The 27,873-nt window shown below is 41.8% G+C and overlaps 1 protein-coding gene across 1 annotated transcript in view; it reads right to left on the bottom strand.

The window, feature by feature from the left end:
- LOC111146296 (phospholipid phosphatase related 1) overlaps window positions 1-27,873 on the bottom strand; it is a 109,922-nt gene that overhangs the window by 11,367 nt on the left and 70,682 nt on the right. The window contains exons 3-4 of the mRNA XM_022501787.1: window positions 17,479-17,611; window positions 2,327-2,577 (exon numbers count right to left, since the gene is read on the bottom strand). Of these exons, the coding sequence (XP_022357495.1) occupies window positions 2,327-2,577; window positions 17,479-17,611 (384 nt within the window). The remainder of the gene's footprint in view (window positions 1-2,326; window positions 2,578-17,478; window positions 17,612-27,873) is intronic.

The following is a 27,873-nucleotide window of genomic DNA, read 5'->3' as shown; positions in this document are numbered from 1 at the left end:
AGATGCGTTCTACAATATGACCATGGAAACTTAATTTCCTAAATTCACCGTTCACAACAGTGGTGTGAATACAGGCAGACAGGATCCTCTATTACTGGTGACAGATGTGCTATGGAAAACCGTGGTCCGATCAGCTACATAAATGAGAACACATCACGACACCATTCTGACCCTGTATAGGAAACGTTACTTAACACCCATACCAGGTATGTTTAACTTGAGTATTTAATATTTTTGTGGTTTTTTTTTTTTTTTTTTTTTTTTTTTAGGTATACCCTTTATAAATCCTTCCCATAAGATTACAAACTATCAAGAGCATGGGCTTATGGTTAGTATTCTTCACAGTATTAACCAGTACTTAGGACATCCTTGTTGAGTAATTTCTGAAAGCCCTTCACACATAGTAGGGGCTCAAAAAGAGTTCACACAGTTGGAATCTTGTATCAGGGTTTATCTGATTATAGTCCATCTGTGGCCATGATTTGGATTGGATTATATCCGAATCCTCGAAAACAAGTGCTACAGCAGCATCTCTTCTGAGTGAACAGAATTCTTTTTACTCAGAAGAAATTTATATCTCATCTGATGAGATAATCAGTTATTATGAGTAACAGATTAATTTTTATAGTGGTGTTACACAAATTTCACACAGCAATGACTTGAGTTGGATCAATATACAGAAAAGGGTTCAAGAGTACATTGCTTCATATGAAATTTGGTTCTAGATAATTCAGAACAAATGGATATTTTGAAAGTGGAAAAATATGCTGACTGCCTGAGAGGATATTTTTTGTTTAAAAAATATGTGGCCTGCCAATCGATTGATCAATCGATCGATCTATCATAAAGCAAAGAAGGCTTACCAAGCTACAACTGATCTGTTTTGTAAGTTGAGGGTTCTCTATTATCTACATGCATGTTTCCTTAATGAGCGGCAGCTGAAATAATTTTTATCACATACTCATTAAAAGGAATAACTAGGAAAGCTAATTTTGGGTAATTCATCCTACCTAAAAGGAATAACTAGGAAAGCTAATTTTGGGTAATTCATCCTACAGATGTGATCCTGTGAGCTCGACACAAAGGAACCATTGTTTTAAAGAGAATATTCAGCAATTTATTTTAAACTATGCTATATAGTCCGGACATGTAGTCAGTCATCTTCTCTCCACCCTGAATTTGTCTCCAGGGATGTCAGAGACACTCTCCCATCAGAGGCAAGCTCTCAGCAGAGAGTACAGTTACTCTCCCTGGAAACTGTGGGAACCTGCTCCCCTGGGGGTAGGGTGAGTCTTGCTCAGAACCTCTGGGAAGAATGGATTATTTTAAGGGGGTCTTTCCTCTGCCCTCTCCTTCCCCTCCCTTTCATTGAGAATCACTAGACTAGTCATACCTGGAACTAAGTTCAAGTAAGGAAAAGGTGTGTTTTTGACCAATAGTTGCTCTTCCACAGGTAAAGGCATGGGATACCCAGCTTTTGAGTTGATCCCTTCTTTACTTCCTTCCATACTCCTGGTTCTAAGGAAGCATAGGCCAGAGAAAGGGAAGATGAAGTCAACCCAAAATGGACACAATGAAAGAGTAGGAAAATAAAAGGGACACCATTGTTTCTTCTTGTATTTTAAGGCATGAGACACATTTCAGGTTTTTTTCTGTAATGAAAGCAAAAAATGTAAAGAGAACATTACACCTTAGCGGGGGCAGTCAAACCCTGTATGATTTGCGGAGCAGCGAGAAGTGAACTTTTGGGTGTTGGGGCTCATGTAGTATTGTCCAACTCTTCTGGCTAAATAAAGAGGAAGAGTGTCAGGAGGAGCAGAGGGAAACTGTGTTTTTCTCCCAGGTCTGCTGTACTCCCCAGGCAGCCATGTGCTTGAAGGCCCACACCTGCAAATTTGTAGGCAGGTATAAGAAATGTGTGCTGTTCTGGGACCGATGAAAACTTTGGCAAAGAGTGTTGTTGTGGGCAAGTGGAAGAATCCTGGACATGGTGCCAGGAGCATAGGTACCAGCTCCAACCTGGGGGCTCTCAGCTATTTTCTGGGCCTCAGTTTCTGCATCTGTAAAATGGGAAGACCTGACTAAGAGATAATCAACCCTGCCAAATTAATAGCCTCTGGCAGGTCAGTACATTACCCTGGGATGTTGGGGAGGGGGGTAGGGGCAACAGTGTGATGCCGTACAAGAGAAACATGCTGTCACGTGTTTCCTGTAACACTCTAAGTGACAGCGATAAGAGAAAGAAGGTGAGGAGGGGAGAGAGACTCCCGTTCCAGCCAAACACTCGTCTTGGTCTTGGGATTGACAACAGGACTTCAGTACTCACCGTGGCATATAAGGCGGAGTAAATGCTCAGAGCAGCGTGTTTGGAGGGAAAGGATCTCCGAGCCTTTTCTATCACTTCCATGTCCCCAGTGCAAATGTTCCCATTGTTGATGAACTGGTGGTGTGCCCGGCAGTCTGCACTGGTGTAGTTCGGCTTGCACACTGTCAGGAAGTACGGCGTCAGGTGCCCCGTGACCACCTGCCCGGCGTTTACAAAAATGTCAGTAGCAAAAAGTCCGAAGGCAAATACCCCTGCAAGGAGAGTGGAAATGATCAGGAATGATGACGTCGATACAGTTTTGTACCCGAGAGAAGAGAAGTTGTCCACAACAACCTGCCAAAGAGGACCTCACTGGAGTCAGATGGTCCCCTGACTTTTGTCTTTGCAGGGATTGGTGCCTGCTTCCCCAACCATTATGTCCTCTAAACTGACGCAGACCTTCTGCTGTTCGCATGTTATTGTTTTGTGTAAGTAAGGTGGGAGCAACACGTTCAAATGGAAAGAACTAGAATTTTGGAGTCCGACTGATCTGCCTCCCTCGAGCCCCAGCTTTGCTGATTCACTCACTGTGTGTAAGCTATTCGCCTTCTCTGAACCTTGGGACCCTCACTCACAACATGGTTGGGGGCGATGATGCCTCACAAAGAAGTTGGAAAGGTGACATGGGATAGGTCCAAAATACCCACCACGGTGCCTAGTTTCAATAGCTACTCAACAGCAGTTCATTCCCTTTTTCTCCCATAGAAAACATATTCTCCCTGGTCCTGTTTGGAAATGAAAGTACTCCGAAGGGGTATCTATGAAATCAACGGCAGCTGAGAGTGAATGGGGTTGTGCGGGAGTTAACCCTAAAAGAGAGAAAGAAGGTCATTCCGGAAACCTCGATTGAACTGGATGTTTCATTGATGTTGGGCAGAGAAAATGAGAAGGGACGAGTGTTAAAGACGGAGCGTTCCTGACTGCTGCTGTAACAGCCTTCCACAAACTGAGCTGCTGAGAACAACACAGGTGGACCCTCTTACAGTTCTAGAGGTCTGAAGTCCAAAACAGGTTTCACTAGGCTAAAATCAAAGTGTTAGCAGCTGTGTTCTTCCCGGAAGCTCGAGGGTAGAATTCATACTTTGCCTTTTCTAGCATCTAAGCTGCCTTCATTCTTTGTCTTTGACCCCTTCCAGCAATCATACCATCATGACCCCTGCTTCTATTGCCATACTTCCTCCTTTGACTCAGATTCTCCTGCCTCCCTCTTATAAGGACGCTTAGATTACATCGGGTCCACCCGACTAATTCAGGATAATCTCATCTCGAGATCCTGAATTAGTCACACCCGTAAATTCCTTCTTGTCATATAAGGTATCAAATCTACACAGTTTCTAGGGATCAGGATACAGCCATTTGGGGAGAGGAGGGTATGGTTCTTCCGGCCACAATGACTTTGCTGTTTGGCCGAGAATCCTGTGGGTAGGCTATCTTTCCTATCTTTTCTGGATTTTATCTGTCCTCTGGCAAATTCTACAGGATTAGTCCCAATAAGATTGAACATGATAAAGCAGAATTCCTTACGGGAAGCTTCCCTGTGAACTCTTTCAAAGCCTATACAGTACGGCGATAGCTTCTCAATGGACTATTGTCTGTTCAATACACCAAGAGGTGCTGCAGCGCCGAGCTACGTACAAGTTGTTGGAAGGGATAAAGATTTCTGAAATGCGGCTCAATTATGGGAGAAGTTGGCAAGTGTGAGAGAGAGGCAGTGTTAACCCTTGTAAATGTCAAGGATCTGCTATAGTTTCAGTTAAATGTCTACCCAACTCGGATTCCCATACAATGTCCTAGATCTGCAAATTGTGCTGATATCAGCACCCAAAAGTTAATCCATTATAGCAGAAATGAAGGCAAGTTTGGCTGAAACCTTCATCCGGTTTTCATTTTGATCTGTATTGATTGCTGTCATTTTCCTTTTTGTGGCTCTGCCAGGATGTGCTTTATCACAATGAGAACTGGCTCTTTTAATAGCTTTGGCTGGCTCACTCTCAGATGGTCTGACCTCTGAGAGTAGGCAATCATTGATCATTCATGGCAATTTTCACCTCCAGGTTCTGGAAGTCTGAATGGTTAGACATTTTTTTTTAACACCTTCAAGCGAGATTCTTAAAGACCAGGTCTCCCTGGCTTTTTCAAGGGGGCAATAAGTCTGTCTCAGCATACTTTTCCAGGAAACTAGGGTAATTTATGATTTGAAAAAGGGAAAGTGGCAGCACTTTCCTCTGGCATTTTATTTGTCAGAAGCGCTTCCCATCGGGGCAGGTTTGATCTTTCTGAGATGGGATTTCCAGGCTCCTCGGCTTGGTGTCTGAGGTGTCTCATGGCGGTGCTGCCGTGGGCAGCTCTGCTCTTTATTGTTCCGGGATATTTTTGCAGAGAGTGGGCCTTCCCCTCTTCCTCTCTGCTTCCTTAGGATCACCTCTGCTTTTCCTGATGGCTTAACAAGCATCTGCTTTCCAAACAGTTCATTCTGGTGCATTTGATCTAGCTTCAGAAGGGCCCTGTGGCAGCCCCGGGGAATCCACCTGCCTGACATGGGCGGCGACAACAAAGGGCGGTGGACCCCACAGCAGCGAATCACAGAGAATGTCGGATCCTACAGGGCTTTTGTGAGACACTCCAGCTATCGCTCTGAACCCTGAGCTCCTTGTGTGTCTTTTCCCAGCCTCAGAAGCTCACAATGGCTACTTTTGTCCTTAGGGTCAGGTGGAACACCGTTTATGGTGTCCTGTATTGCCACATATGATTTGAAGGAGATGTTTTTAACATGTCTATAGAACCTACCTTGGGATCAAAGATTCTTTCAGTAAGGTCCTATTTTTGAAATTTTAACAGGTACGGTTTTTCATTCCTCTAACGCCCCCTGGTGGGTTCTATTTATCTTCTGAATCCGCTCCCAATAGTACTCCTTGCTTGGGGGGAGCTGATCACATTTATGAATGGATTAACCGCCAACAAAATAGTCTAAAAGTAAGGCGCTTTTGATTTGCCAGAGCTCCGTGCCTGAGACGCATGTCGATATCGTTGCTTTGTTTGGAATTCCAAAAAGGCTTGGATCGGAAGACTAAGAGCCATGGTCTGACCACTGAGTTTCTAAAATCAAACGTAACATAGGGGAGGATGTGGCTGGGGAGGACACACAAGGAGGAGTCGGAACCCTGGCTGAGGGCGTGAAGAGGCGTTCCCATACACTCTGCCTCACACTGGCTGTCAAACCCACGGGCAGGGCAACAGAAACCTCCAGGATGACTTTTGGAAATCTAGTGGAAGCACGTTCCATCCCATCTCAGGGTAGAGCTCAGGAGCACTGCAACTTTTTGGAGAAGCTTCATACCCAGCATGGTATCAGAATGGTGTGCCTCTATTAGCAAGGGCAGAGGGAGGGGCAAACTGGTAGAGCTCAAGGGACACCTCACAAGGCTCAGACATCCTGGTGTGGTGTGGGGTAAGCACTTGTAAACTGCTCCACTCTAAGGGATGATGGGCGTTAGAATGCTGAGAGGACAGGAGGCTAGAAGGGCCTGGAATTAGGACAAAGAAATTGATGATGTCTATTGTCCTTGTCAGGATGACACAGATCAGCCAAGGGAACCTGAGCATGCTTCTTCTTTGTGGCCTAAATAGGACACCTGTCAGGCACGAAGAAGGAGAAAGGATGAAGAGAAAGGAAGACAAAAGTATTAAAAAGTCCTTATTTTTTACCCTCAGGATTCCATATGGGTTCATCTGATCTCAGTCTGTCTCAGGACAAGTTAGGATCTTTGATCGCTAACAATTTAGGGCGTGGAGGTGAAACTCCGAGATCTGGTCCGTGCTATGGAATCGGTGCAGGAAACTACCCTTTTACTCAAATGTGAACGTAGCAGGAGCAGTGACATAACCAGGAAATGTGCATAAGGAGAACTAGCAAAGCCACGCATAACTGGCATGCTAGAAAAAGATACTAGGACTCAGAGCAGAATACCTTTAGGCCTTCCAAAAAAAAAAACTGGTCAAAGTACATAACCAGACTTCCTGGTGCCAAGGAGGATGTTACTGCTTTCCACACAGGTGACTCTCATTAGGAAGCCTACCCCCAGAGAGTAGGGTGGTAATGGGGGGAGGGGGCATTGGTGAGGTGAGGGAAGGACTAAATTCCTTTTAGCCACAAAGGTCCTGTGACCTGAAGGGAAACCTCTAAATTGAAGGCCAACTATTCTATATTAAATTATAAATGTGTAATTTCCAGTTTAAAATGGCACCTTGCTTGATTGCCCCTGGTAGAGCAGCTCTCAATGATCCACTGAAGCATACATGATGCCTGTGAAAAAAGAGGGAAACTCCCAGAGCCAACCTGAAGGGAGAGTCAGGAAGGGGTTTCCATTATCAGTAAGAGACATGGAGTGCGTTCTCTCTCTCTCTCTCTCTCTCTCTCTCACACACACACACACACACACACACACACACACACACAAACACAGACTTTTACTTCAGGAAAATTCAAACTTCTTAGAAGACAGAGATGAGGGGAGAAAATCAAGGGCAAGATTTCATTTCTCTCCTACCATCTGGCCCCTGACTCAGAGGTTCGGGATTGAGATTCCTCAGAAAATATGGCCATGGTCACCCTACTGGATGAGTTCTGCTCTTTGAATTTGCCTGGAACTGTCTTCTCACCTTCTTCAGTCTTCTCAGCGTTTTCAGAGACACACTGCTGGGCAAGAACTAGGTGGGAGGCGGCAGAGGCACAGGCAGCGGCCTCTTCTGGGAACAGACCCACAGGCTCTAGAGACAAGCGCCTGCTGGGCCCTGCAGCTGTGTGTGCTCTTCTTCTTTAAGGCAATGGGGGTACAAGGAGTGGAGGAGCTCCGGCAGGAAGCCTGCTGACTGGGGACCGGCTCGCGCTGTGCACACCAGCCTGCTCTCCAGCTGTAGCTCTGAAGAGCAGGCCAAGAGCAAGGCACACTTCTGTCTGCTGATCAATACTATGGGTGGGTTTGCCTCGCCTGAGTGGATAGGGTGGAAGAAACAATCATGTATCACATGGGGTTTTGGAAAAAAATTCCTATATTAGACTAGTATGATACTGTTTTACTTTTTCCTACCTGTTGTCCCAGTGAGAATTTTACATGTGTGTGATTTTCTAGTGATGGCCAACCCTCCCATTGGAATTACAGAATATACAAGCCCTCTAAGAGCACTGAGAACGTCTATTTTAACATTGAGTCCTAAGCACCCAGTATCAAATGTGACGGTAAACATTTAATATTTATTTGTGAATCAATTAATGGACTGCTAAAGAAACATCAGAATAAGAACAGAAGAGGATGAAAAAGCAAAGGAACGTGTCCAGACTTTCTAGCTCATGTGAGTGTCTCACATCCCCGATTCTATTGAACACAGGGTTGACGTCTAACCATTTAGCATGTAAATTGTAGGGACTGTGTCTCTTTTTTATAAACTTCCCCAAAATTCAGCATAGGCACTTAGGGAATAAAGAGGATAATTGGAAACTGGGACTTTCTAAGTGTCTCATGAGTCAGGAAAACTTGTAAATCATCATTTGGAAATTAAGGGCGTCTCCATTTTCAGTGCAGCAAGAGTGAAAAAAAGAACCTTAAATTGGAATCTGGGGATCCCTGCTGTACCCAACAGGAGAGACTTCCTACCGAGGAGAGCTGTGAAGCACAGGGAATCTGGAAATCACGATCAGCTTGGGGACAATTTTATACTTAGACATCTTCGAGAGAAATGTCTCCATTTCTGATCCAGAGAACTTGCAATGGTTGTCAGTTTAAATATGAACACAGGGGTACATGAAATCATGACTCCTGACTATTTTCATATGGAAAAACTAACATCTAGAACTTTCAAAAAGAAAAGGATATTGAAAAAGACACAAAACGACTTATCTGGGTTAGGTTGGTAACAGTATCTCTGAAGAGGGGGAGGGAATCCCATTTCTCCCTCAACACACGTTCTCAGCTTCTTATCAAACATTTCTAAAAGAGGGCTGCTCTTTTGTCTATGTTGAGCAAAACAGGGCACTGAAAGAGAGGACTGAAGAACTATGTGCTGTGTGACATTGAGAAGGCTTGAACATTTTCTTGTGTTCAAAATTTAACCAGCTTTGTGAATCTTTTGCCTTAGCTTTCCTACTATGATGGTCAAGAAACAGGGAATACATCAGTTCCTAGCCTTTGTTTTCGTGGGAAAATGGGTATTCCACACAAGCAAGTACGAATACGGGGTTCACCAGTGCCATATTCCACAGTGGAAGGGGAACACCTAAGGAACTCTTACGTTCAGTTTCTTCAATGGACATCTCAACAGGGATGTCTTCTTTAGCCCTCCTTTCTGAAGACAATTCCTCAGGGGTTTTCCTCTTTCAAATGTCTGACTTCTCTCTTACTCCTGCTGACTTTATATGTTTGCTCCTCAGTTCCCCTAGACAGTGTGGATCCAAAGCCTGGTTGACAGAGACAAAGATACTAAAAGTTTGCCAGAGGCTGTGAAATGTTTTTCTTTTTAAAAGAGTTTATGGATTGAATGATTGATTTAGAGTGCGCATGTGCGAGGGGGGTGGGTGTGGGGAGCCGTTGCAGAGGGAAAGGAGAATCTTAAGCAGACTCCATGCTGAGCATAGAGCCCCACATGGGACTTGGTTTCAGGACTCCAAGATCATGACCTGAGCTGAAATCAGGAGTCCTACGCTGAACCGACTGAGCCACCCAGGCACGCTGGCAGTGGAATAGTACAATAAAATGGAGAAAGTAGATGCAAATAATTCTGGGAAGCATGCCCTAGATACAAACTAAATGTGGAAAGGGAAGATTTTAGATTCCTTACCTACCAAAGAATGTTAACAACGGGCATATCAAATTCTGGAGGGCTTCCAAGTAACAGCCCTGGAGTTCTGCCCTTTCTGATCATGTTCCTAAATTTCTAAAGCAAAGCTGGTAATCTGAATCCTCTCCATTGCTAGCACCGATCAGCACCACGTCCTGTTAGTGACTGACAGATACTGACCTAGTGTCTCTGCCTGATGCATTTTCTAGTCACAGTTATTATGTTCGAATGTAATAATTTAAATTATTTCCAAAACACTACTTCTTTCTTTATTGAGGTATAACTGACATATTTTAGGTGTGCAATATAATGGTTCGGTATTTGTAGATAGTGTAAATTTTATTTTTCACATGAAACTTTTGAAAGCACCCTTTATCAACTGTTGGGAGTCATTGCCAATATTCAGACAGTATTCTTGCATCTCACTGTGCCTAATTTTGTGATGATGTAATATCTTCACAGCAAAAGTATTCATATAATGTTTTAAGCAAAAGTGTGAAGTCTACTTGTTTTCTTAAATATTTAAAACTGAGGGTGATCTTGTTCCCAGGGGACACTTTGCAGTGTTTAGAGACAATTTTGATTGTCACTAATGGGACAGGGGTGCTACCAATGACACCTGGTGTACAGAGGCTGGGATGCTACTGAGGACCCTATAATACATAGGACAGTCCCTACCCCTATGTGGAAAAGAATGATTTGGCCCACCAAGTCAGTAATGCTGAGGTTGGGAAACTGCTTTACAGCAAAGACATTCCCTGAAGTGCCATGAATTTGCGTCGGCTCTTCTGCAAAGTGTTGAGAAAGTGGCCATCTACTTGTTCCTTTTATTAGAGTCCAGTCTTTTAAACACTGGTGCAGGGACAGCCCTCAGGGAAGATGACTAGAGTCTCATATAACTAAATAACTCTCCTCTTGATAATGAGAGTAACCTACAGAGTTCTGGATCAGGAGACTTGTTCCGGTCTGGAATGTTCTCATTCATGGAGGATGACACTCAAAGAAGAACAGATTTGTTCTGAACCATAGGCAGCCTCATCACAACTTCCGGAGACCTAAGCAGAGGTCTGGCTGTGCCTTTTAGTCATTCAGGGCTCCCAGTTCCAGCATCCCCCCACCCCTCCAAATGTCCCAGGCATCTTTGCTCCCTAGAAGGAAGTACCAAACATGTCAGTCTCAAAGTCTGGTGGCTTGGTTGCTTATGAAGCCCAGAAACAGAGGTTCCAGAAATGGAGGTTCCATTTTTTCCTGAAGATCTGTCCTGGCTTTCTCCTCCTGATGTATATCCTGGAGCTTCAACTCGTTTCTATCGCTGAGTTCCAGAAATATCTCCATCGGCTTATAGGCTCATGCCTTGCTTGCCTTTGGCATTTTTCTGTCCAGATGATGAAAGTTGGGTGCCTGGGCACTGCAAGTATTTTTAGGAAAAAAACGGAACCTTAACTTTTTTCACTTGGTACAAGGGGCACCTACTTTCCTGGAATGGTCACTGTCCTGCTAGGAAGTCACTGCCAAGTCTAGACAATTCTCCTTGTAGGACAGCCTCTCCCTCCCCACTTAAAATTGCATATCTGCCCCTACAAACTGCCCATTTCCTTTTTCTTTTTTTTTTCATTTCCTTTTTCTATGTTATTTTTCCACATGACACTTATCTTCGAATGAACACTATAATTTACTTATTTATTTTGTTTAATGCTTGGCTTCCCCTACTGGAATAAAAACTCAGTGAGGACAAATAAATCTCTCTTTGGTTCACTAATATGTCCTCAGCAACTTAATCAGTGCTTACCATATGGTAGATGCCCACCTAAATAATTTGCTGAAGGTTGAATGAATATGATCAGTCCTCCAATTTATAAATATAAATTATGTAATATATATAAATTGTATAATCAGTATAAATACTGAATGTACATAGAAATGGACTTCCTGAATCCAGTTAAGTCTCTTTTTAGATAAAGTATGTTTAAGTGACTTTCAAAATTGAGAAGGATTTTCTAGTTCTCAAAAAAGGCTGACATTAAGCTTGTCTCTGGGTACCGATTCTTATGACCATAAAACACTATGACCTTTGAAGCTGCTTTTAAAATATTTATGCTCCATTTAGATCACACTTAATTTATGGCAATTAATTAGTGTTACACGAATTAACTGTTTACCATGGTGCTTTCTATTCTGTCCAGTGCTACCTAATCCTCAGATCTGACCTAAATGGTGTAAGACTTGCTTGGTATTTAATTAAATTTTTATTATAAGTAATAATGGAACAACTATGTGATCCTAAATGGAAAACCCGTAATAAATAGCTTCTGGGTGACAGACCATTCTAGTTGCAAATAGATAGTTTAATCCTGATGTATTTGGATGAATTTTTCCCTTTAACCCAAAAGAAATTAGTTATTCAAGAAGGGAAAGTTAATTTAGTTTTCCTTCTATATGGCAAAAAACCTCAAAACCCTCATCAAATTCTAATGCTTTTTATTCATTACTTTTTAATATTAAACCACAAATTTACTATTTAATAATTGATGTTTACAAGGCTACATTTACTCAAGTATATTAGTAATAAATGTAACTAAACTTCTCTTCATGAATTTTTTGGAAAATGTGACTTCCTTATTTTGTCTGCTGCTGCAAAAAGAATGCAAGGGTTTATCTCTTTTGAGAACTTAGATCTATGTGTTTTTGCTGTTCAATTTAGTGCAACACCAAAAGAGAAGTTATAAGAAGGGAAAGGAATGCAGAGGAAAATGTTGAGGAGATGTAGAAGCCCAAGTCCGTGTTACTAATTTGACTGCATTTGTTTTTATAAAATGTTGGTGAAATGTGTTAGTTCAGTCAATTCTTTTCCTCCCTACCCACATCATGGAAACAACTTGAGAAATTAAACTGTTCAGAGTTTAATCAGCCTCCCATCCAGGAGGCTGGGCATCTTTCTTATAACGACCACTTTAGGAAAACCAATTTATTATTGGATCTGTGAATCACAGCAATTCCATCCTCTCTGTCAAGGTCAACGCAGCTATTATTTTTTTCATTTAATATTTTCCATCTGACTTCACTATTTTTGCCATTTTCTCACTGAACATTTACGTTGGATCTCTGGGGTGGGCTGAGGGGATACTATTCAAGTTCACACCAGCCAGACTAGAGAAGACTGAGAGTCAAGTTACCACTCTCAGCTCTGCTTCCCACACTGAAGGTCTTGTTAAAGGACTTGCCCAACCTTCTGAATAGCCTCTCCCTAGCCCCTATTTTTCCTTCCCTTTGCCCCTTTAAAAAAATGTTTAACTCTTTTTCTGACTTTAAAATTATAGATATTCATGACAAAAATTGGAAATTATAGAATAGAAAGCAAAAGGTAAAAATTATTCAACCATTCTCCTACAACTCAGAAATGACATAGGTTAACTATGAGTGTATTTCCCTTCAATCTTTATTCGTTGGGATACACACACACACACACACACACACACACACACACAACCCTATGATGTATCCTTATTTTGAAATAATTACAGATTCATAGTGTCTTGACTTTTTCAAATAACATTATATCATGAATATTTCCCCTTTCATTAAAAATTCTTTTTTTTTCATTAAAAATTCTTAAATATAACATCTTCTGAGGTTGTAACTTACGGTGTTAGCATTATTTTGAAAAAAGTGTATCATTAGATATTTATCATTAATGTTATGAAAAGAATTTTAGTACATAAAAATTAATTTACATCAATGACCATCTCCTTAGGATAAATTATTTGAAGTGGAATTTTGGGTTAAAAAGGATAGCTATTTTTAAAAAAAATATTTTATTTATTTATTTGACAGAGTGAGATCATAAGTAGGCAGAGAGGCAGGCAGAGAGAGAGAGGTGGAAGCAGGCTTCCAGGACCCTGAGACCATGACCTGAGTGGAAGGAAGGGGCTTAACCCACTGAGCCACCCAGGTCCCCCAGGTACCCCAGAATAGCTATTTTTTTTTTAAGATTTTATTTATTTATTTGACAGACAGAGATCACAAGTAGGCAGAGAGGCAGGCAGAGAGAGAGGAGGAAGCAGGTTCCGATGCAGGGCTCAATCCCAGGACCCTGGGATCATGACCTGAGCCGAAGGCAGAGGCTTTAACCCACTGAGCCACTCAGGCGCCCCCAGAATAGCTATTTTTAAGACTACTGAAATACACTGTCAAACTGCACACAGAAAGAGTATATGGATACAGTCTTTCCAGAAATGTATTTGAATCCCAAGCTTCTCCTCACCCTTGACAGCATAAAGCATTACTTTGTTTAAAAATATTTTGCTAATTCACTGGTCATTTTGCAGTGAGAAGCTGATCATATTTATTGGGAAATACTATTTGTAATGGATTCTAGAATAATTACATAAACTGCAAGAGAAAATCATGCAATTTCAACTTAGTTAGAACAGTTAGGTAAAACAGTTATCATTTTCTGATGATTTTTGGTGGCTCTTAAGCACAACGAAAGGACTGTTAAGCTCTTTACAATAACATTTCTAATACATTTGATTACTACCTTACTTCAATTTTTTCAAAGGAAACCTCCTCATTTAAAGGATCTTTAAGTAGTATGTTTTTTCCTCTTATAAAAAACATTCATCCAGATACTTAAAAAAAGTAAGTTGCCCTTCTTACGATACACAGACCCCTCCCCCCACCTCCACCTCTCCTATATGAAGTTAGGACAGACTTCTTTGAGTTTGTCTTAGAAATTGCCTAACATATGTACTTTAATTTCCTAAAACTAAGCTGAAGAGTGGTAATAAAGTTAATTAAACAGGAGGCAAATGAATATTTAAGAACCAGCATTTATGGAAGCAATTTCAGGCAAATCTGTGATTTAATAACGTTAATCATTGTTCTTTACTTATCAAAAAAAGTTATTGAAAACCTACTATGTGCCAGGCATTTTGCAATATGCTGTTGATAAAAAGTGAAAAGATACAATCCCTGCTCTCCAAAGGATCACAAAGTAATAGGAGTAACAGACTTGCATAATTACAGGGATATAGTAAGTGCCTATAAAAGACACAGGCTCAGTGGGGGCCTGGGAGCTACCTATCTGGCTTGGTAAAGAGGTAATGTGTTAGCAGTGTTCTGGAGGCTGAGTAGGATTGTCAGCTTTAAGGGTGAGAGGATGGCAATGGGGTTCCGCAGACAGAAGGAAGAGCTCATGAACAGGAACCAGAGATAGGCGTCACACTGTTCAAAACACCAGGAATGCTCTGAAAGAATTTAAGCAGGGAAATGACTTGATCATAGTTTGGCTCCAGAAAGATCTGCAAAATGGTCAATGGAAGATATTTTTGTGCACCTGGGGCTCCCGGAGCCATGTTGCAGGATAGGATACAGGGGGACCACTGATAGGGCAAGATATTTCACTGGCCTACATGTGGGGCTCCCAACCTTCAGAGTGATTCAGAATCATCTGGATGACCAGTTATGAAATACAGATCATCAGGCTCCATTCCCAGACTTTCTGATTTGGTAGGTATGGGACGAAGCTTAAGAATGTACATTTCTAAGAAGTTCTCAGATAGCTTGAGGTGACCTCTAGGATCTTGATTTAAGTAACTGAGCAGATGCTGGTGCCATAAAACAGAGGAGGGAAAGCATGAAGCAAGTGCTTCCATACCCAGCAACCTCCCTTTCTTCTTGATGCTGTTCCTCTATTTCTCCAAGATTTGCAAGTTACCTGTTGCCTGTCTCCCCACCCTTCCCTCTGAGCAACATCTCTGTTAGCTTATGATAGACTTCAATGGACAATGTCACTGATTATGAAAATGGGAGTTTGATGCTCCTCTTGGGTGAGACATTTCTACTTTAATCATCCTCCTGAAACCACACCTCCGCTCAATGCACTGACTCTGGTAGGAATTTCAGGTACTACCACCGGCAATCTGCAGGATTCATTCCTGGATAGTGGGGGGGGGGCGCTGTTGCTATCCCTCATTGAACAAATCTTGCCCCGACAATGCACTGAGACAGGCAGATATACATGATAGACGCCGGTTATAATTTCTATATTTTGGACTTTGCCCCAGATTCTTTCCTTATCTTTGCCAAGAAAGAACAACAGTAACTTCTGAAGAAATCTCCAGTTAACTGTAAATAACCTTCTGCTTTAAATAACTTGCTCTAATTATACGATCCGACAGTGATCATAAAATCTTCTCTGAATCAAATTACGCAAATGCATGTATAGACATATACACTCTCACACTGCCCGGGAAAAGTGACTTTACCCCATTTTATAGCAGATTCTTCATCTGTACAATTAGGATTATAAGTTACCTTACAGGGTCTTGGATGGATTAAATGAAATAATGCTCATAAAGTGTCTAGCCCACTGTCCTGTAAAATAAAGATTCTCTTCCCTCCTTTATTTTCTCCTTGATGATTTGTTACCTAGCCACTCTGGTGGGAAGTGACCAAACTTTGGACATCTTTAAAAGACACCACTGTTTGGAATGAGTGAACTCACAGACAGTGGTGACATCATATTGTCCAGGGATTACCCAGTGAGCTCACTGGAGACTTCCACAGGTCATTGTGCAGATCGCATCAGTAGATGCTGAAGACAATTTTTTTTTTGAAGACCATTTTTAAAATTTAAGATTCTATTTATTTATTTGAGCATGCACAAGTGGGGGCAGGGGTTGCAGTAGAGGGAGAGGGAGAAGACTCCCGCCAAGCGAGCAGGGAGCCAGACAGGAAATGGGCATGGACAGGAGCTGGATCCCAGGACCCCAGATCATGATCTGAGCAGAAGCTCAACTGACTGAGCCACATAGGCAGCTGTGAAGACTATTTTAATGTTAACAGTTTCTTCTTTTAAGTTAGATTTTCTTAGGCTTCTCACTTCCTCATTCCCACTCCAATCACAAAAGTTCTTGCATCTTTTAAAATTTTTTTTTTATTTAAAAAAAATTTTTTTTAAGATTTTATTTATTTATTTGACAGAGATGACAAGCAGGCAGAGAGGCAGGCAGAGAGAGAGGGGGGAAGCAGGCTCTCTGCTGAGCAGAGAACCCGATGTGGGGCTCGATCCCAGGACCCTGGGATCATGACCCGAGCCGAAGGCAGAGGCTTTAACCCACTGAGCCACCCAGGCTCCCCTAGTTCTTGCATTTTTTATTTTAATGTGGTCATTTGCTTATGACTTCAAGTACTCCAACCCTTTTCTACAATAGGAAAAAAACAGGATTAAGGATAACCAAAAGAGTTGAGAGGATGTTGTATTCTGGCCTTCACTTTCCCAGCTGTCAGTTCTATAGGTTTTATTTATTTATTTATTTTGTAAAGATTTTGTTTATTTAGAGAGAGGGGGGGATAGCAGGCTCTTGAGCAGGGAGCCTGATGCAGGGCTCTATTCCAGGACCCTGAGATTATGACCTGAGCCAAAGGCAGAGGCTTAACCCACTTAGCCACCCAGGCGCCCCTGTAGGTTTTAAAGAGTATCACAGCTTGTTTTTATACCAGCAATGTTCACACTTCGGGAGCTTTATCCTGGCTCCCATGAACATCTGGTCAGTAGATACTTGTAAGATCTCATTTGAACACTGTACCAGTTATTTATTGAGTATTTACTGTTTAGGAACTCTGCAAAATCTATTTCCTACCTATTCCCATATACATATTCATTCCCACTCTATAACCATTATCCACATCACCTCAGATGTTTTTATAAAAATCCTAGGAGGAGAGATATAGAACACACTTTAATTACCTCTTATCATGAACACTAATAAAGCTATTTGTTTTCCAACCTTGGAAAGGCACCATTCTCCAGATTCTGACGGGTTACATTTCCCATACTTTGAGTAGAGTTCACTGCATAACAAAATTATACTGGATGGGAAATCTTTGTCAGGAAATTTGATTATTTTTAAATTCATTTTATTTGTGTCCCCCGCTGTGTCCCCCCGCCCCCACCACCAGACTCAGTTAAATGGTATATGACAATATCCGGTCAATATTAAAATATATGTCTAGAGGGAATCTCAGATAAATATTGTGTAGGGAAAAAAAAACCAAGCTGAAATCATTTGTAAGAGAAGTGAATAAGTCCTGCTTCACTTCAAGGATGAGAAATTGGACATGGCATCATGGTCAGGCTCAGTGGCTCCACTTCCTGGAAAACCCCTAAAGAAACTTTGCTTTTAAAGTTGATGCTCCCATAGCTTACGTGTTCATCTGTAGTAAGTTTAGCAGATTGGACCTATAAGCGAGGGCTCGGTTCGGCAAGCTCTTGTACTCACCTATGAATCTTATGATCCTTCGGAGTAAGGGGTTCAGGTAACAGCATTCTCCGGTCAGTATGGTTTTCTCCTGGGCAATCAAAGATTCTCTGGTTGACTTTATGAAATACATGGATATCTCACCAATAAAAATCTGGAGAAGGAATGTTTAAGAAATGTCAAGTTGGAGAGAACGGTCTGATAAAGGAGACCAGTGACTTTAAAAAACCAAGAGCAAAACCCAAACTTTTGAGGCTCCAGATCTTTTTAAAAGATGTCATGCTGCAGGGAGTGAGGTTTAATTAGTAGTTTGTATTTACTTCTTCAAAAGAATTAGAGATGGCAATAACTGATCATTTTGGTGAGGTTTCAGGCAATCCTATCAAATTCTAAATTCTTATAAAAACACAAGTTGCCATAATAAATTGTAATAGAATCTATGATAAGGCTCACTCGTGTTGGGACTAAATTCTTTTAACTGAATGGGTGAGCTGCAATGCTGAGAAATGACTGGGACAATTGCATGCCCAACAAGGCATTATAAGTACACATCATGATGAATTATGACTTCATTATGTGGCAATACATTATTTACCTGATAAATCTTTATTTGAACATGTTGGTCTGAGCTATACTTCTCACACTGTGAACTGGCTGACCATCCCTTCTTTATAATTGGCATTTCTCTCATTATCTGGAACTAATATGTATGTAGTACCATATAAATCACAATGCCTTTGTGTAGATTGTTTCTTGATTACACTTCTCGCACTCAGGGTGGTGTATTCCTATTTAAAATAAGGAACCGGTGGGAGGTAAGTTGTCACTAACTTACCATCAGTAAGCTGTCATCAACTTACCACCAACTCATCATCAACTGAGAATCATCAGCGAAGAATAAAGTTAGTAATTATCACCATCTATTGGTAACTAGGTGTCAGGTGCTTCATCATAGTATTTTTCATGCTCAGCAGGTCCCTAGTGTAGGCATTATTGCCCTTGTTTTACTGGTGAGGAAAGTTCAGGACCCCCCAGAGCAGACAGCTGGCATGTGGAATCACTGGGACTGGTTTCCACGACGCCTAAATTCCAAAGTTCACACTTTCCACCACATTATACGCCATTTTTATTTTTCTCATCCCAACTTTGACATTTCCCCAGAAGAATGTGACCTTAGAGATGTTCTTTGCTAGGTACACGCTTATGGTGTTAAGATAAACTTTATCACTGTGTAAGAGTTCTCCCTTTCCTCACATTCTTCCTGTCATTACGGAATATCTGTTTAGATGGATAAAGATGACAACATCTTGAGTGGCACATGGGTTTGGAAATTGAACTGTAGAATTGTATAACTGGTGTCATTTATAGGTATTTTCTGCTTTACGAGCAAGGAAACTGAAGGACTTGGGGACGTGGCCACACATGGTCGGACAATAACAGAGGCATCCCTGAAATGTAGCTGTTACCCATCACCCTGTGTGCCCATGTTATCCTGGTTGCACAAATATAACATCTGTGGTTCAGACGGGTTAAATAATCTGTCCAAGGTCAGGGCTCGTAAGTCACAAACCCCAGCTCTGAAGCCAAGAAGACCTGGTTCCAGAGCCTTCATGTTCATGACTTACACTTTTACTTGGAAGTGACTCAAGAAAAATAGTTGAACAGAGAAGTCAACACAAGTCAAGTGGAGTGTGTTTCAAATACTGAAAAACTCAGATGCTATTAAAATACAGGACAGAATGGTGTTGTGGACATAGAACTGGAGGCCAGTCAGAATGGGACAGGACACTGGCAGGAAGAGACGGGACTCGGGGTCTGACGGGTGCACAATGGCGCGTATCACGCTGGCAGATGCTAAGGATGGCTGTTCAGACCTTGCACTTTTTTGTGCCTAATGTCCCTTGGAATTAACAATGCATTGATGCTCTGCCACGGACAAATATTTCAATAGCTTTCAGAACTCAGCCCGCCCTCTTTTCTAGGAACACCTATCTCTGCTAAAATAAGGTGCCGAGGGGTTTTGTTTGTCCTGACTACACATGATGGAACTGCATTGCCGTTCTTTATCTTAGTGAACAGATGGGGACAAATTCATGCATGCTTGGATACGTGAAACAGTATTTCTTTGAGGGAGCTTTCTCTGATTCCACAGACTAGCTCCAACATTCTTGTTATACATGGATTTCTTACCTTGTGTTTCTCTTTTCTATTTCTTACCAGAAATGGTTACATATTATTATTGTTGTTGTTCTTTGTCATGGGATGTCCTGTCTGTCTTATTCTTGGTTATACTCCCCCAGGGCTTAGCCAAGTGTAAGGTACAAAGTAGTTATTCAATGCTGAATGAACGAAGCATATCAGATTAATGAAGGTCTTTTGGAATACAAATTGAATGAGGTAGAGTATAAAGAACACAAAACGATATCCACCATGTATCCTTCCAGACCCAGTGAAAAGGTCACTACCCTTCCCAAAGCCTTTGCCAGTCCCCTCAGGAAAAGAGAGACCCTGTCTTGTCATTGTCTCCACAACACATTATAAAGATCTCTATCCCGACACCTATCCCATTAACTGTAATGACTGTTTGTATGTCCTTCTTCGTTTGGCTATGTTGTCCTTATAGGAAGGACTTCCTGCCATTCCGTGTATGGTGCTTAGAACAGGGACTGATACATAGTAGGCTCAATCAATATTGGCTGAATGAATAAAAGGTTGAATCTTTAGAGGACCTAGTTAGAGATAGAATCCTCTGACCTTAATTTCTCTGAAGATGAACAATGCAGGAAATTGACAATATGGACAAGAAAGCACACAATTCTCAGTGTATTGCTTAAGATGAAATAAAAACCAAGGGCTAAGTAATCCAAAGTGAATTATCTCTTCAAACTAAATTCACTCGTACACTCTTTTTTGCATCCGATAGTTCTGGAGAGGGAGCACCCACTCTACCAGGAGTTGTTTTAGCGCTGGAGGCAGAGACGTGAACAGATATCTGGTATGTATGAGTGTGTAGGGAGGGCACAGAATACTAAAAAATACATCATGTAATGTCATGAAATGACATATGATTACAAAGCAAATCAGGGAAGTGAGATGGAGGGTGATAACCACATAAGGATAAGCGTGAGAAGAAATGAACGTTGCTTGCCTTAGCCATTTCAGAAGCCGAAAACATTCTTTTTTTTTTTTTTAAAGATTTTATTTATTTATCAGAGAGAGAGAGGGAGAGAGAGCGAGCACAGGCAGACAGAATGGCAGGCAGAGGCAGAGGGAGAAGCAGGCTCCCTGCCAAGCAAGGAGCCCGATGTGGGACTCGATCCCAGGATGCTGGGATCATGACCTGAGCCGAAGGCAGCCGCTTAACCAACTGAGCCACCCAGGCGTCCCCCGAAAACATTCTTATTCTATAGGAAAGAGATGTGCGCATTCTAGAAATTCTCCATTTAGTGAAGCTTTCTACTACTCACACATGAGGGCAAAGAAAGCAAGAAAATGTGTGAGAGAATCTATACACACCCTATTCTTGTTAAAGATACACATGTGCATACACACATGCCCACATAAAAATCTCAACAAAATCACTCCAAGTTGTACCAAACCAAACAAAACTTGTCATGCAAAAGGGCATGGGGCTCAAATAAAATGTCCACAAATCCTAAGACCCTCACATCAAAGGTAATAAGCAATACAAGAATTGTTCCTATTGGCCAACATTATTAAAATTCCAATTAAGGTATAAAGCATAAAAGAAAAAAAAAACAGAGCAAGGACACATACTATACTATATACAATACTGGGAATATGTTAAGTGATAATAAATGTTTACATAAGGAAGAAAGGAAGGAAAGGAAGAAGGAGAGGGAGGAAAGGGGTCATTTTATAACTACCAGGTAGGAAAATATTCCTGGTCTTCAGTTAAGACTGTGATGGACATAAAGGTTGCTGAAGAAGCAGTCCAGGGTTCAGGCTGCAGTGAGTGGGCTTTGTGGATGTTCATTTTTCTGTATTTTACGGACAATACCTAAGGTGTTATTTGTCCATCTACTGGATCCCATAGTCTCATTTAGGGCCTTATTATGCTTGGAGAGAGTGAAAGAATTCTGCTTGATAAGGGAAAAGGTCTCTCTTCTTTCCTGCTAGGCCTCCAGCCCACACTGAACACCATTTTGTACAAGGCGGCAGGTTTATGACTCTGGTTTTGGCAGTGGCTGGGTTCCTCCATCTCTGTCTCTGCCACACACTCTGTCTCTGTCTATCCCTCTGTTCAGAGAGCGACTGGGACATGTGGGACTCTCCAGGTGTTTGGCCCTGGCTGTCTTATTATGGCCTTTCTGACTGCTGGCTGACAAACATCATATCACTCACAGCAAATGAGAATACCCTCTGGTGAGAAATGACCAAGGCCAAGTTCTAGATCTGGCAGTGAATGAACTGCAAATGAATTTCATTGGTGCATTTCTTATCCCCCAGCTATGCTGGCTACAACCCCATGTGACATAAGACATTTAGATAACAGTAAATATACTTTAAGTAATGAGGATAACTGTTCTTTGTTGATAAAATTGTATTTCAGATATATAAACCCAAATGGCAAATAAGTAAATAATCCTGGAATGTAGTTCATCAGTTCGGTGTGTTTTAGTTTATTTATTTTTTAACATTTTATTTATTTATTTGAGAGAAAGTGAGAGCTAGAGAATGAGACAGAGCATGAGCAGTGGGGAGGGGCAGAGAGAGAAGCAGGCTTCCTGCTGAGCAGGGAGGCCAACATGGGGCTCGATCCCATGACCCTGGGATCATGACCTGAGCTGAAGGCAGATGTGTAACTGACTGAGCCACCCAGGCTCCCCACAGTGTGTTACCTTATAGACTTCACTTCTTCAAGGAGATCTGGTAAGTGATAAATAAGTGATATAAATGCAAAATATTTAGGGGACAGTTTTTATATTTCCAAAATAAAAAGTGTTTGCAGGAAATAGTCGTCACTGGAAGATGTATTACAATCTCATATTGTAAGGGGGATTCACTGCATGTTATATGTGGCTGTCACTAAAAAGAGCATCTAGAAACTCTGGAATTTTTGTTTTGAGCTCACACACATGCTAGCTGTGGCTCTGGTACTTGGCAAGATCAAAATCATTGCTGTTTCTTGAATGTGGGCTGTAGTGTTGAAATCTCAGCTCTCTCCTCCTTTGGTGTGTGATTTTGGGCAAGTAATTGAACTTTCTGAGCCCCAGTTTTTCTTTTTTTTCATGACCTTGAAAAGGACGGTAATAGCTATACCTGAAAACAGTTGCAAGTATTAAAAATGTACGTCAAAGCATCTGTAGGTGCTCAAGGAATGTTTGTTGTCTTTACTTCCTGGTCTATTCAGGCAAAAATGTCTGTTGAGAATGGTCTAAAAAAAAAAATCACTGTCTCTAGTCCTGGAGTAAGGAAATCTGGTATGACTCTAGCTCTGCTCTGCCCCTAACCAGGTATTTGACCTTGGACCAATTGTTGGACCTCCCTGGGCCTCAGTTTCTCATCTGTAGGACTAGAAGACCACTCCTGTGCTTTTCCAGCTCCAACATTTTTGCCTTTATGATAGGAACTGACAAGAGAGGGCTGATTAAGGGAAACTGAAGTCATATAATTGAGTTGTAATCTCAGTTCCATTGGTTAAACTCTCCAGGGCCTTATTTCACTTTGCCCTCACCAAGTCATCTTCCCTTCAGCAAAGTGGATGCAACCCACTCCAGAGTCATCCTGTTGCCGGATACCTCTGTCACCTGGGTTCCTAAAGGACGGCAGAGGCTGGAGGCCCCCTCTCTGGGATTTCTGGGTATTATACTCTGAGGAAGAGGAAAGGGTTCTTTGTATACTTCCCAATATTAGTGTCTAAATATCTTCAGGGCTTTCAGTCCCAGGGATTTTTGGAGGCTTCCAGTATTCTCCTGAGAGGCTTCTATATAGTCCTGAGCATTTCCAAGAAAGGCAGGCATGGCCTTTGCAGTAGATTTTGTTTAGTGACCCAGGAAATTTAAAATGTACAGACTGTACTCCAATTCTGACTGCCGGCATCTTCACGTTCTGCTCTAATCTTCCCCAGCGAAGGCCGCGGACAACCCAGATCTGCAGAGGCATCCTGGTCCTCTCAGGTGCTGAGCTCTGGTTGGTTCAAGAGCCCTTGATTTCTGCTTTAATTACATCTAAGTGTAAGTAAGGAATTCAGCTTTAGGGACTTCCTACGCCTTTTACACATCAAGCCTTCAATGGAGTCAAGGCCATCTGCATGATGGCATTTTGAAAATTGTTCAGCAACTGGGATAATAAGTGTTTATGGATTGGAGGCTCCCCACTGGTGTGACTCCAGGGGCCACATCTACCAATTCAGAAGGTGGTCTTCAGTTGACACCTGTTATAAAACGTAGTACCAAAGTGGTATGCTATATTTCCGAAGCACAGTAATCTCTTATCCCTTTTTTCCTGAACAGTGGATATCAGAGAAATTGGAATTTAAAATGGGTTAGGTAGAATACTGCTCTCAGTGAAAAGTAAAATGCATAAGGAAATTGACCAGCATGTATTTTTAGGCAAAGAGTATTTTCAAGAAGCAAATTATCAAAGCTCCTTAACAATGATCAGCAATCATTAGAAGGGGCATCTCAAAGACGGTAAGCAAGTCTCCCTTTGGGATGATGTGAGGGGAAGAGACAATCTGTGAGAGAATTTAGAGCACTCATGTGCAGCGTAGACAGAAGAAGGGGAAACACTTTTTTTTTTAAGTTAAAAAACAATCCACAACCATTAATAGGTACCTATAAATCTTTCCCAGAAAAAAAAATGTCATTTTAAAGACTGAGTGCATTAGCCTCAATAGCAGCAAAATCATGTCTCATGATTAAAAAAAACAAAAAGGAAGTCATGTGATCATGTACGAAAGGAAAAAAGATGTGAATTATGAAGTGCTAAAAGGGGCTTCAACGGATGAGATTGTTCAGAGCCTGGAAGAGCAGGTTCAGAGGCAGCGCAAGGGACCACAATGTGTCCTTTGTCTCAGCAGCTGCGACCCACGTCAGCCAGCCAACAGACTTGCACTCAGTGAGAGCCCACTCTGTTCCACACTGTGCTTTGGGCTTTTATACTCACTTCAAGAGCTGACAGCCCGGAAACCCCCCCAAATGAAGAGTCACAATTTCCTCCAAATTGTGCCTTTCTATCAAATTGTGTTTGTCTCTTCCTTTCCTAGGAAATTCGAGATTAGTCTTATATATGCATGTGTGCACGGCTGCATGCAAACTGTGAGCTGTTTCAGAGCTCGTAGGCTAGACATCGAATGTTCTATTGCTTCAATACTAAATACTCCCCTTGTCACTTTGTTGGGAGGCCAAGGAAAAGGTTTCATAGCCATTTTCTCATACCTTGCGGGGCTGGGACTGAGGTAAAATAAAGGTAAATCAGATTCTCCGCTGAGTTAAATCCTCTTATCCAAACAGACTCTCTGCCCTGGACTCTGAGTGTACAAGTTTCCTCAGGAGGCCAGAGGCAGCAGGCACCCAGGGTTTCCACACTGGTTAGTATGCACTCTGCAGATTTCTTGGAAGTGCGGGCTACTGCTTTTGGCTGAACAGTTCTGGACACAATAAATCCCCCAAGCTCTAACCTTTCCTGAAGATCTGAGACAGCCATGGCCTGTCCCTGTGCAGTTTATCCCATGAGGCTTTGCCTCAACATGATGCTGATCTCTTCTGACAGCAGCGCACAAAAGGAGAAATAGGAAATGACAGGGCAAACACTCAGCAGAGTCTTTTCCTTGTGCCTTTCCTGTGCGTCCCTGCAGCCGTGAATGGGGCTGTTAATGCCCATCCCCAGGGACAAACAGCAGTGGAAGGTGCTGGGTTTTCCTATGGCTGACATGCTTGAGAATGCACAGAAAACCTACATGCAGGTTGAGCTACTTGTTTGAAAACTGACATTAGTTAATATCATACAAGTCACCCCAGAGGGTCTTGCCTTCCTTCTATTCCAGCGAAAACAGGAAATGGGTCTAAGGAAGGAATAAACAATGATAACAAAAACTCTATGCTGTTCTGTGAAAACCTGACCAGTCACAGAGTGTAAAAATCAAACTCCAGAAAGAAAGTTGAGACTTAGGGCTTGGGAACATGACATGTGGAGCTTTCCAACCAGAATGTCTTTTTTTAAAAAATTAGCTTTCATGGAATGTTAGAACTGGAAAGATCTTGGAGATCATTAGCCCAACCCCTCCTTTTATTTACAGATGAGAAACTGAGCCTCTAGAGGGAACATGACTCACCAGAGGTCACGCAATTATCGGAGGCAGAACCATGACTGGGATCCTTGCCTCTCCTGATATACTCAACCTGAGACCTGCTGACTGCAGTGTGAAAGGAACGGAGCATGAACACTCGGAAACAGGGGCTGTGCGAAGTTAGAGACTTGGGATCTTGATCCCCGTGGCCCAATAAAGGCTGCTCTTGGACAAGCCATACCTCCCAAGGATGGGACAGAAGAATTGAATACAGTTCCTTCCTCCCAGGAAATGTACCTGGGTATCAGAAGAGTTCTGCTCTGTACCCTGACGCTGCTCACTTATTTTCAGGTCCTAGGGGAAGATGCAAGCACTGTCGGCAGGGTTCCAAAGCCACGTGGCCCTCTGCCATTAACCTGTCAGCTGTAATCAGCCTTGGCTTCTAGCAATGTCCCTCATTTGGGAGCAAAAGGAAAGTGGAACCAAATGGGCGGCTATCTGTTGTCACCTACAGAACTAGCTGGACCTTCAGTGAGCCATTTAACCTAGTTAAGTTTCAAGGTTCTCAACTCAGAAATGAAGGGAACTGGACCACATCCTTTCTTTATGTTCTTTGGTGTGTCTCTTTTCTATTTTGCTGGGATGTTGGAAGGATAAATTAGGCAAAATCTACAGAATATAAATAAATTAAGATGTCATGCTTACAGCCCTCACTTATGGAATATTCCTCAGCTTATATCTTAGGGACCTGCTAGCATTATTGGTCACACTGTTCACCCAGAGAAGCAAAGAAATGGAGAGGGTTCCATATCTGAGAGCCAGAGTAGAACTGCAAGTTCTTAGTCCTCAGTTCGCTGCTTCTTGACCACACCCTTTGACTTCCCAGTGGAGCAACTGACTCCCATGTAAATTTGTGTCATTTGGGGAAAAGTAATCAATGGAAGAGACAGGATCAAACTTTGCAACCAGTAGAACAGTTTCTGCTGAAAATCTTAGAATGAAAGAACTACCATTTTTGCCCAGGGAGATTCATCATCAAAAACTATCATTTTTGCCCAGGGAGAACATTCTTCACTAAGTTCTGTTTTCCTATTTTTGTTTTTCGTTTCGTTTTGTTTTGTTTTGTTTTTGCTATGTGTGTTTTTCTTTATTAGAATTGAGAGTTTCAAGTCTAATTAGAGATTGGTCATTTCACAATTACTGCCAGAAGAACTAGAGTATACAATGTTTTAAAAATGTATCTTTTGATTTGAAAATAATACACATTCATGTAGAATTTGGAAAGGAATATATAAAAGTATAAAAGAGAAGAAAAAATTAACTGTACCATTAGCACTCATAGATAATAGCTGTGAATTTTTAGTTATTTCATACTAGTCTTTTTATATATAATTATAAATGTGGGATTATCTTGCAACACACAGAAGGTATCTTCTTAGGGTCATTAAGTAGACCCACAGACAACCACATGCTACATTTGGCACTGGTCTACTTGGAAGGAACCATAGCTTGCCAACAGGGAAGCATCACGTGCTCCTCTTCAGCACATGTCTTCACAGTGGTCCAGCAGAGCCGTGGAGCTCAGGTGCAAGAGACCATAGACACATCAAAGGATGCAAGAGCCACTGTGGCTTAAAAGCCCCACACCCTATAGAAGTCAACATATGGTGCAGCAACTCCACAGGCATAGCCTTCAGGGTCCTACAATGGATGTGCCAAATTTCCAGAGTCATTGCACTTAGAAATCATAGCACGGCACCTCCTTGGGTAGTTATAGTCCTCAGAGTCCGGGTGCAACTCACCAATGAGGGGTTAATCTTGCCTAGCAACACAGTCGATACATACCACTTTTTCCTTTTCTAGGGAAGCAGACCCAGAAAATTAAAAGAAGGTCAGATTCTCTTGTGAAAGGGAGAAAGATTTTACATGCAATACTGTACACATTTTTTTAGCCCTTAAAAAAATCTTAACATTAAATCAAAAGCCTGTTTCATTGCTATTAAAGGTGTTTCAAAAACACAGCTGCCTTCTAATGTATTTACACAATTCTCTAGGACTGTGTATTTAGCTAGTTCCAAGTTTTCCATTGAAACTACTGTTGACATGAACATCCCTATACACAAATCCTTGTATTTATGTAAAACTGATTATTTCCTTAACAT

This window comes from Enhydra lutris, unplaced genomic scaffold (assembly GCF_002288905.1).
Source record: "Enhydra lutris kenyoni isolate GAN:26980312 unplaced genomic scaffold, ASM228890v2 scaffoldscaffold13, whole genome shotgun sequence".
NCBI lineage: Eukaryota > Metazoa > Chordata > Mammalia > Carnivora > Mustelidae > Enhydra > Enhydra lutris.
The sequence above is the reverse complement of the archived record's forward strand: the minus strand, read 5'-3'. Positions and strand labels throughout refer to the sequence as shown.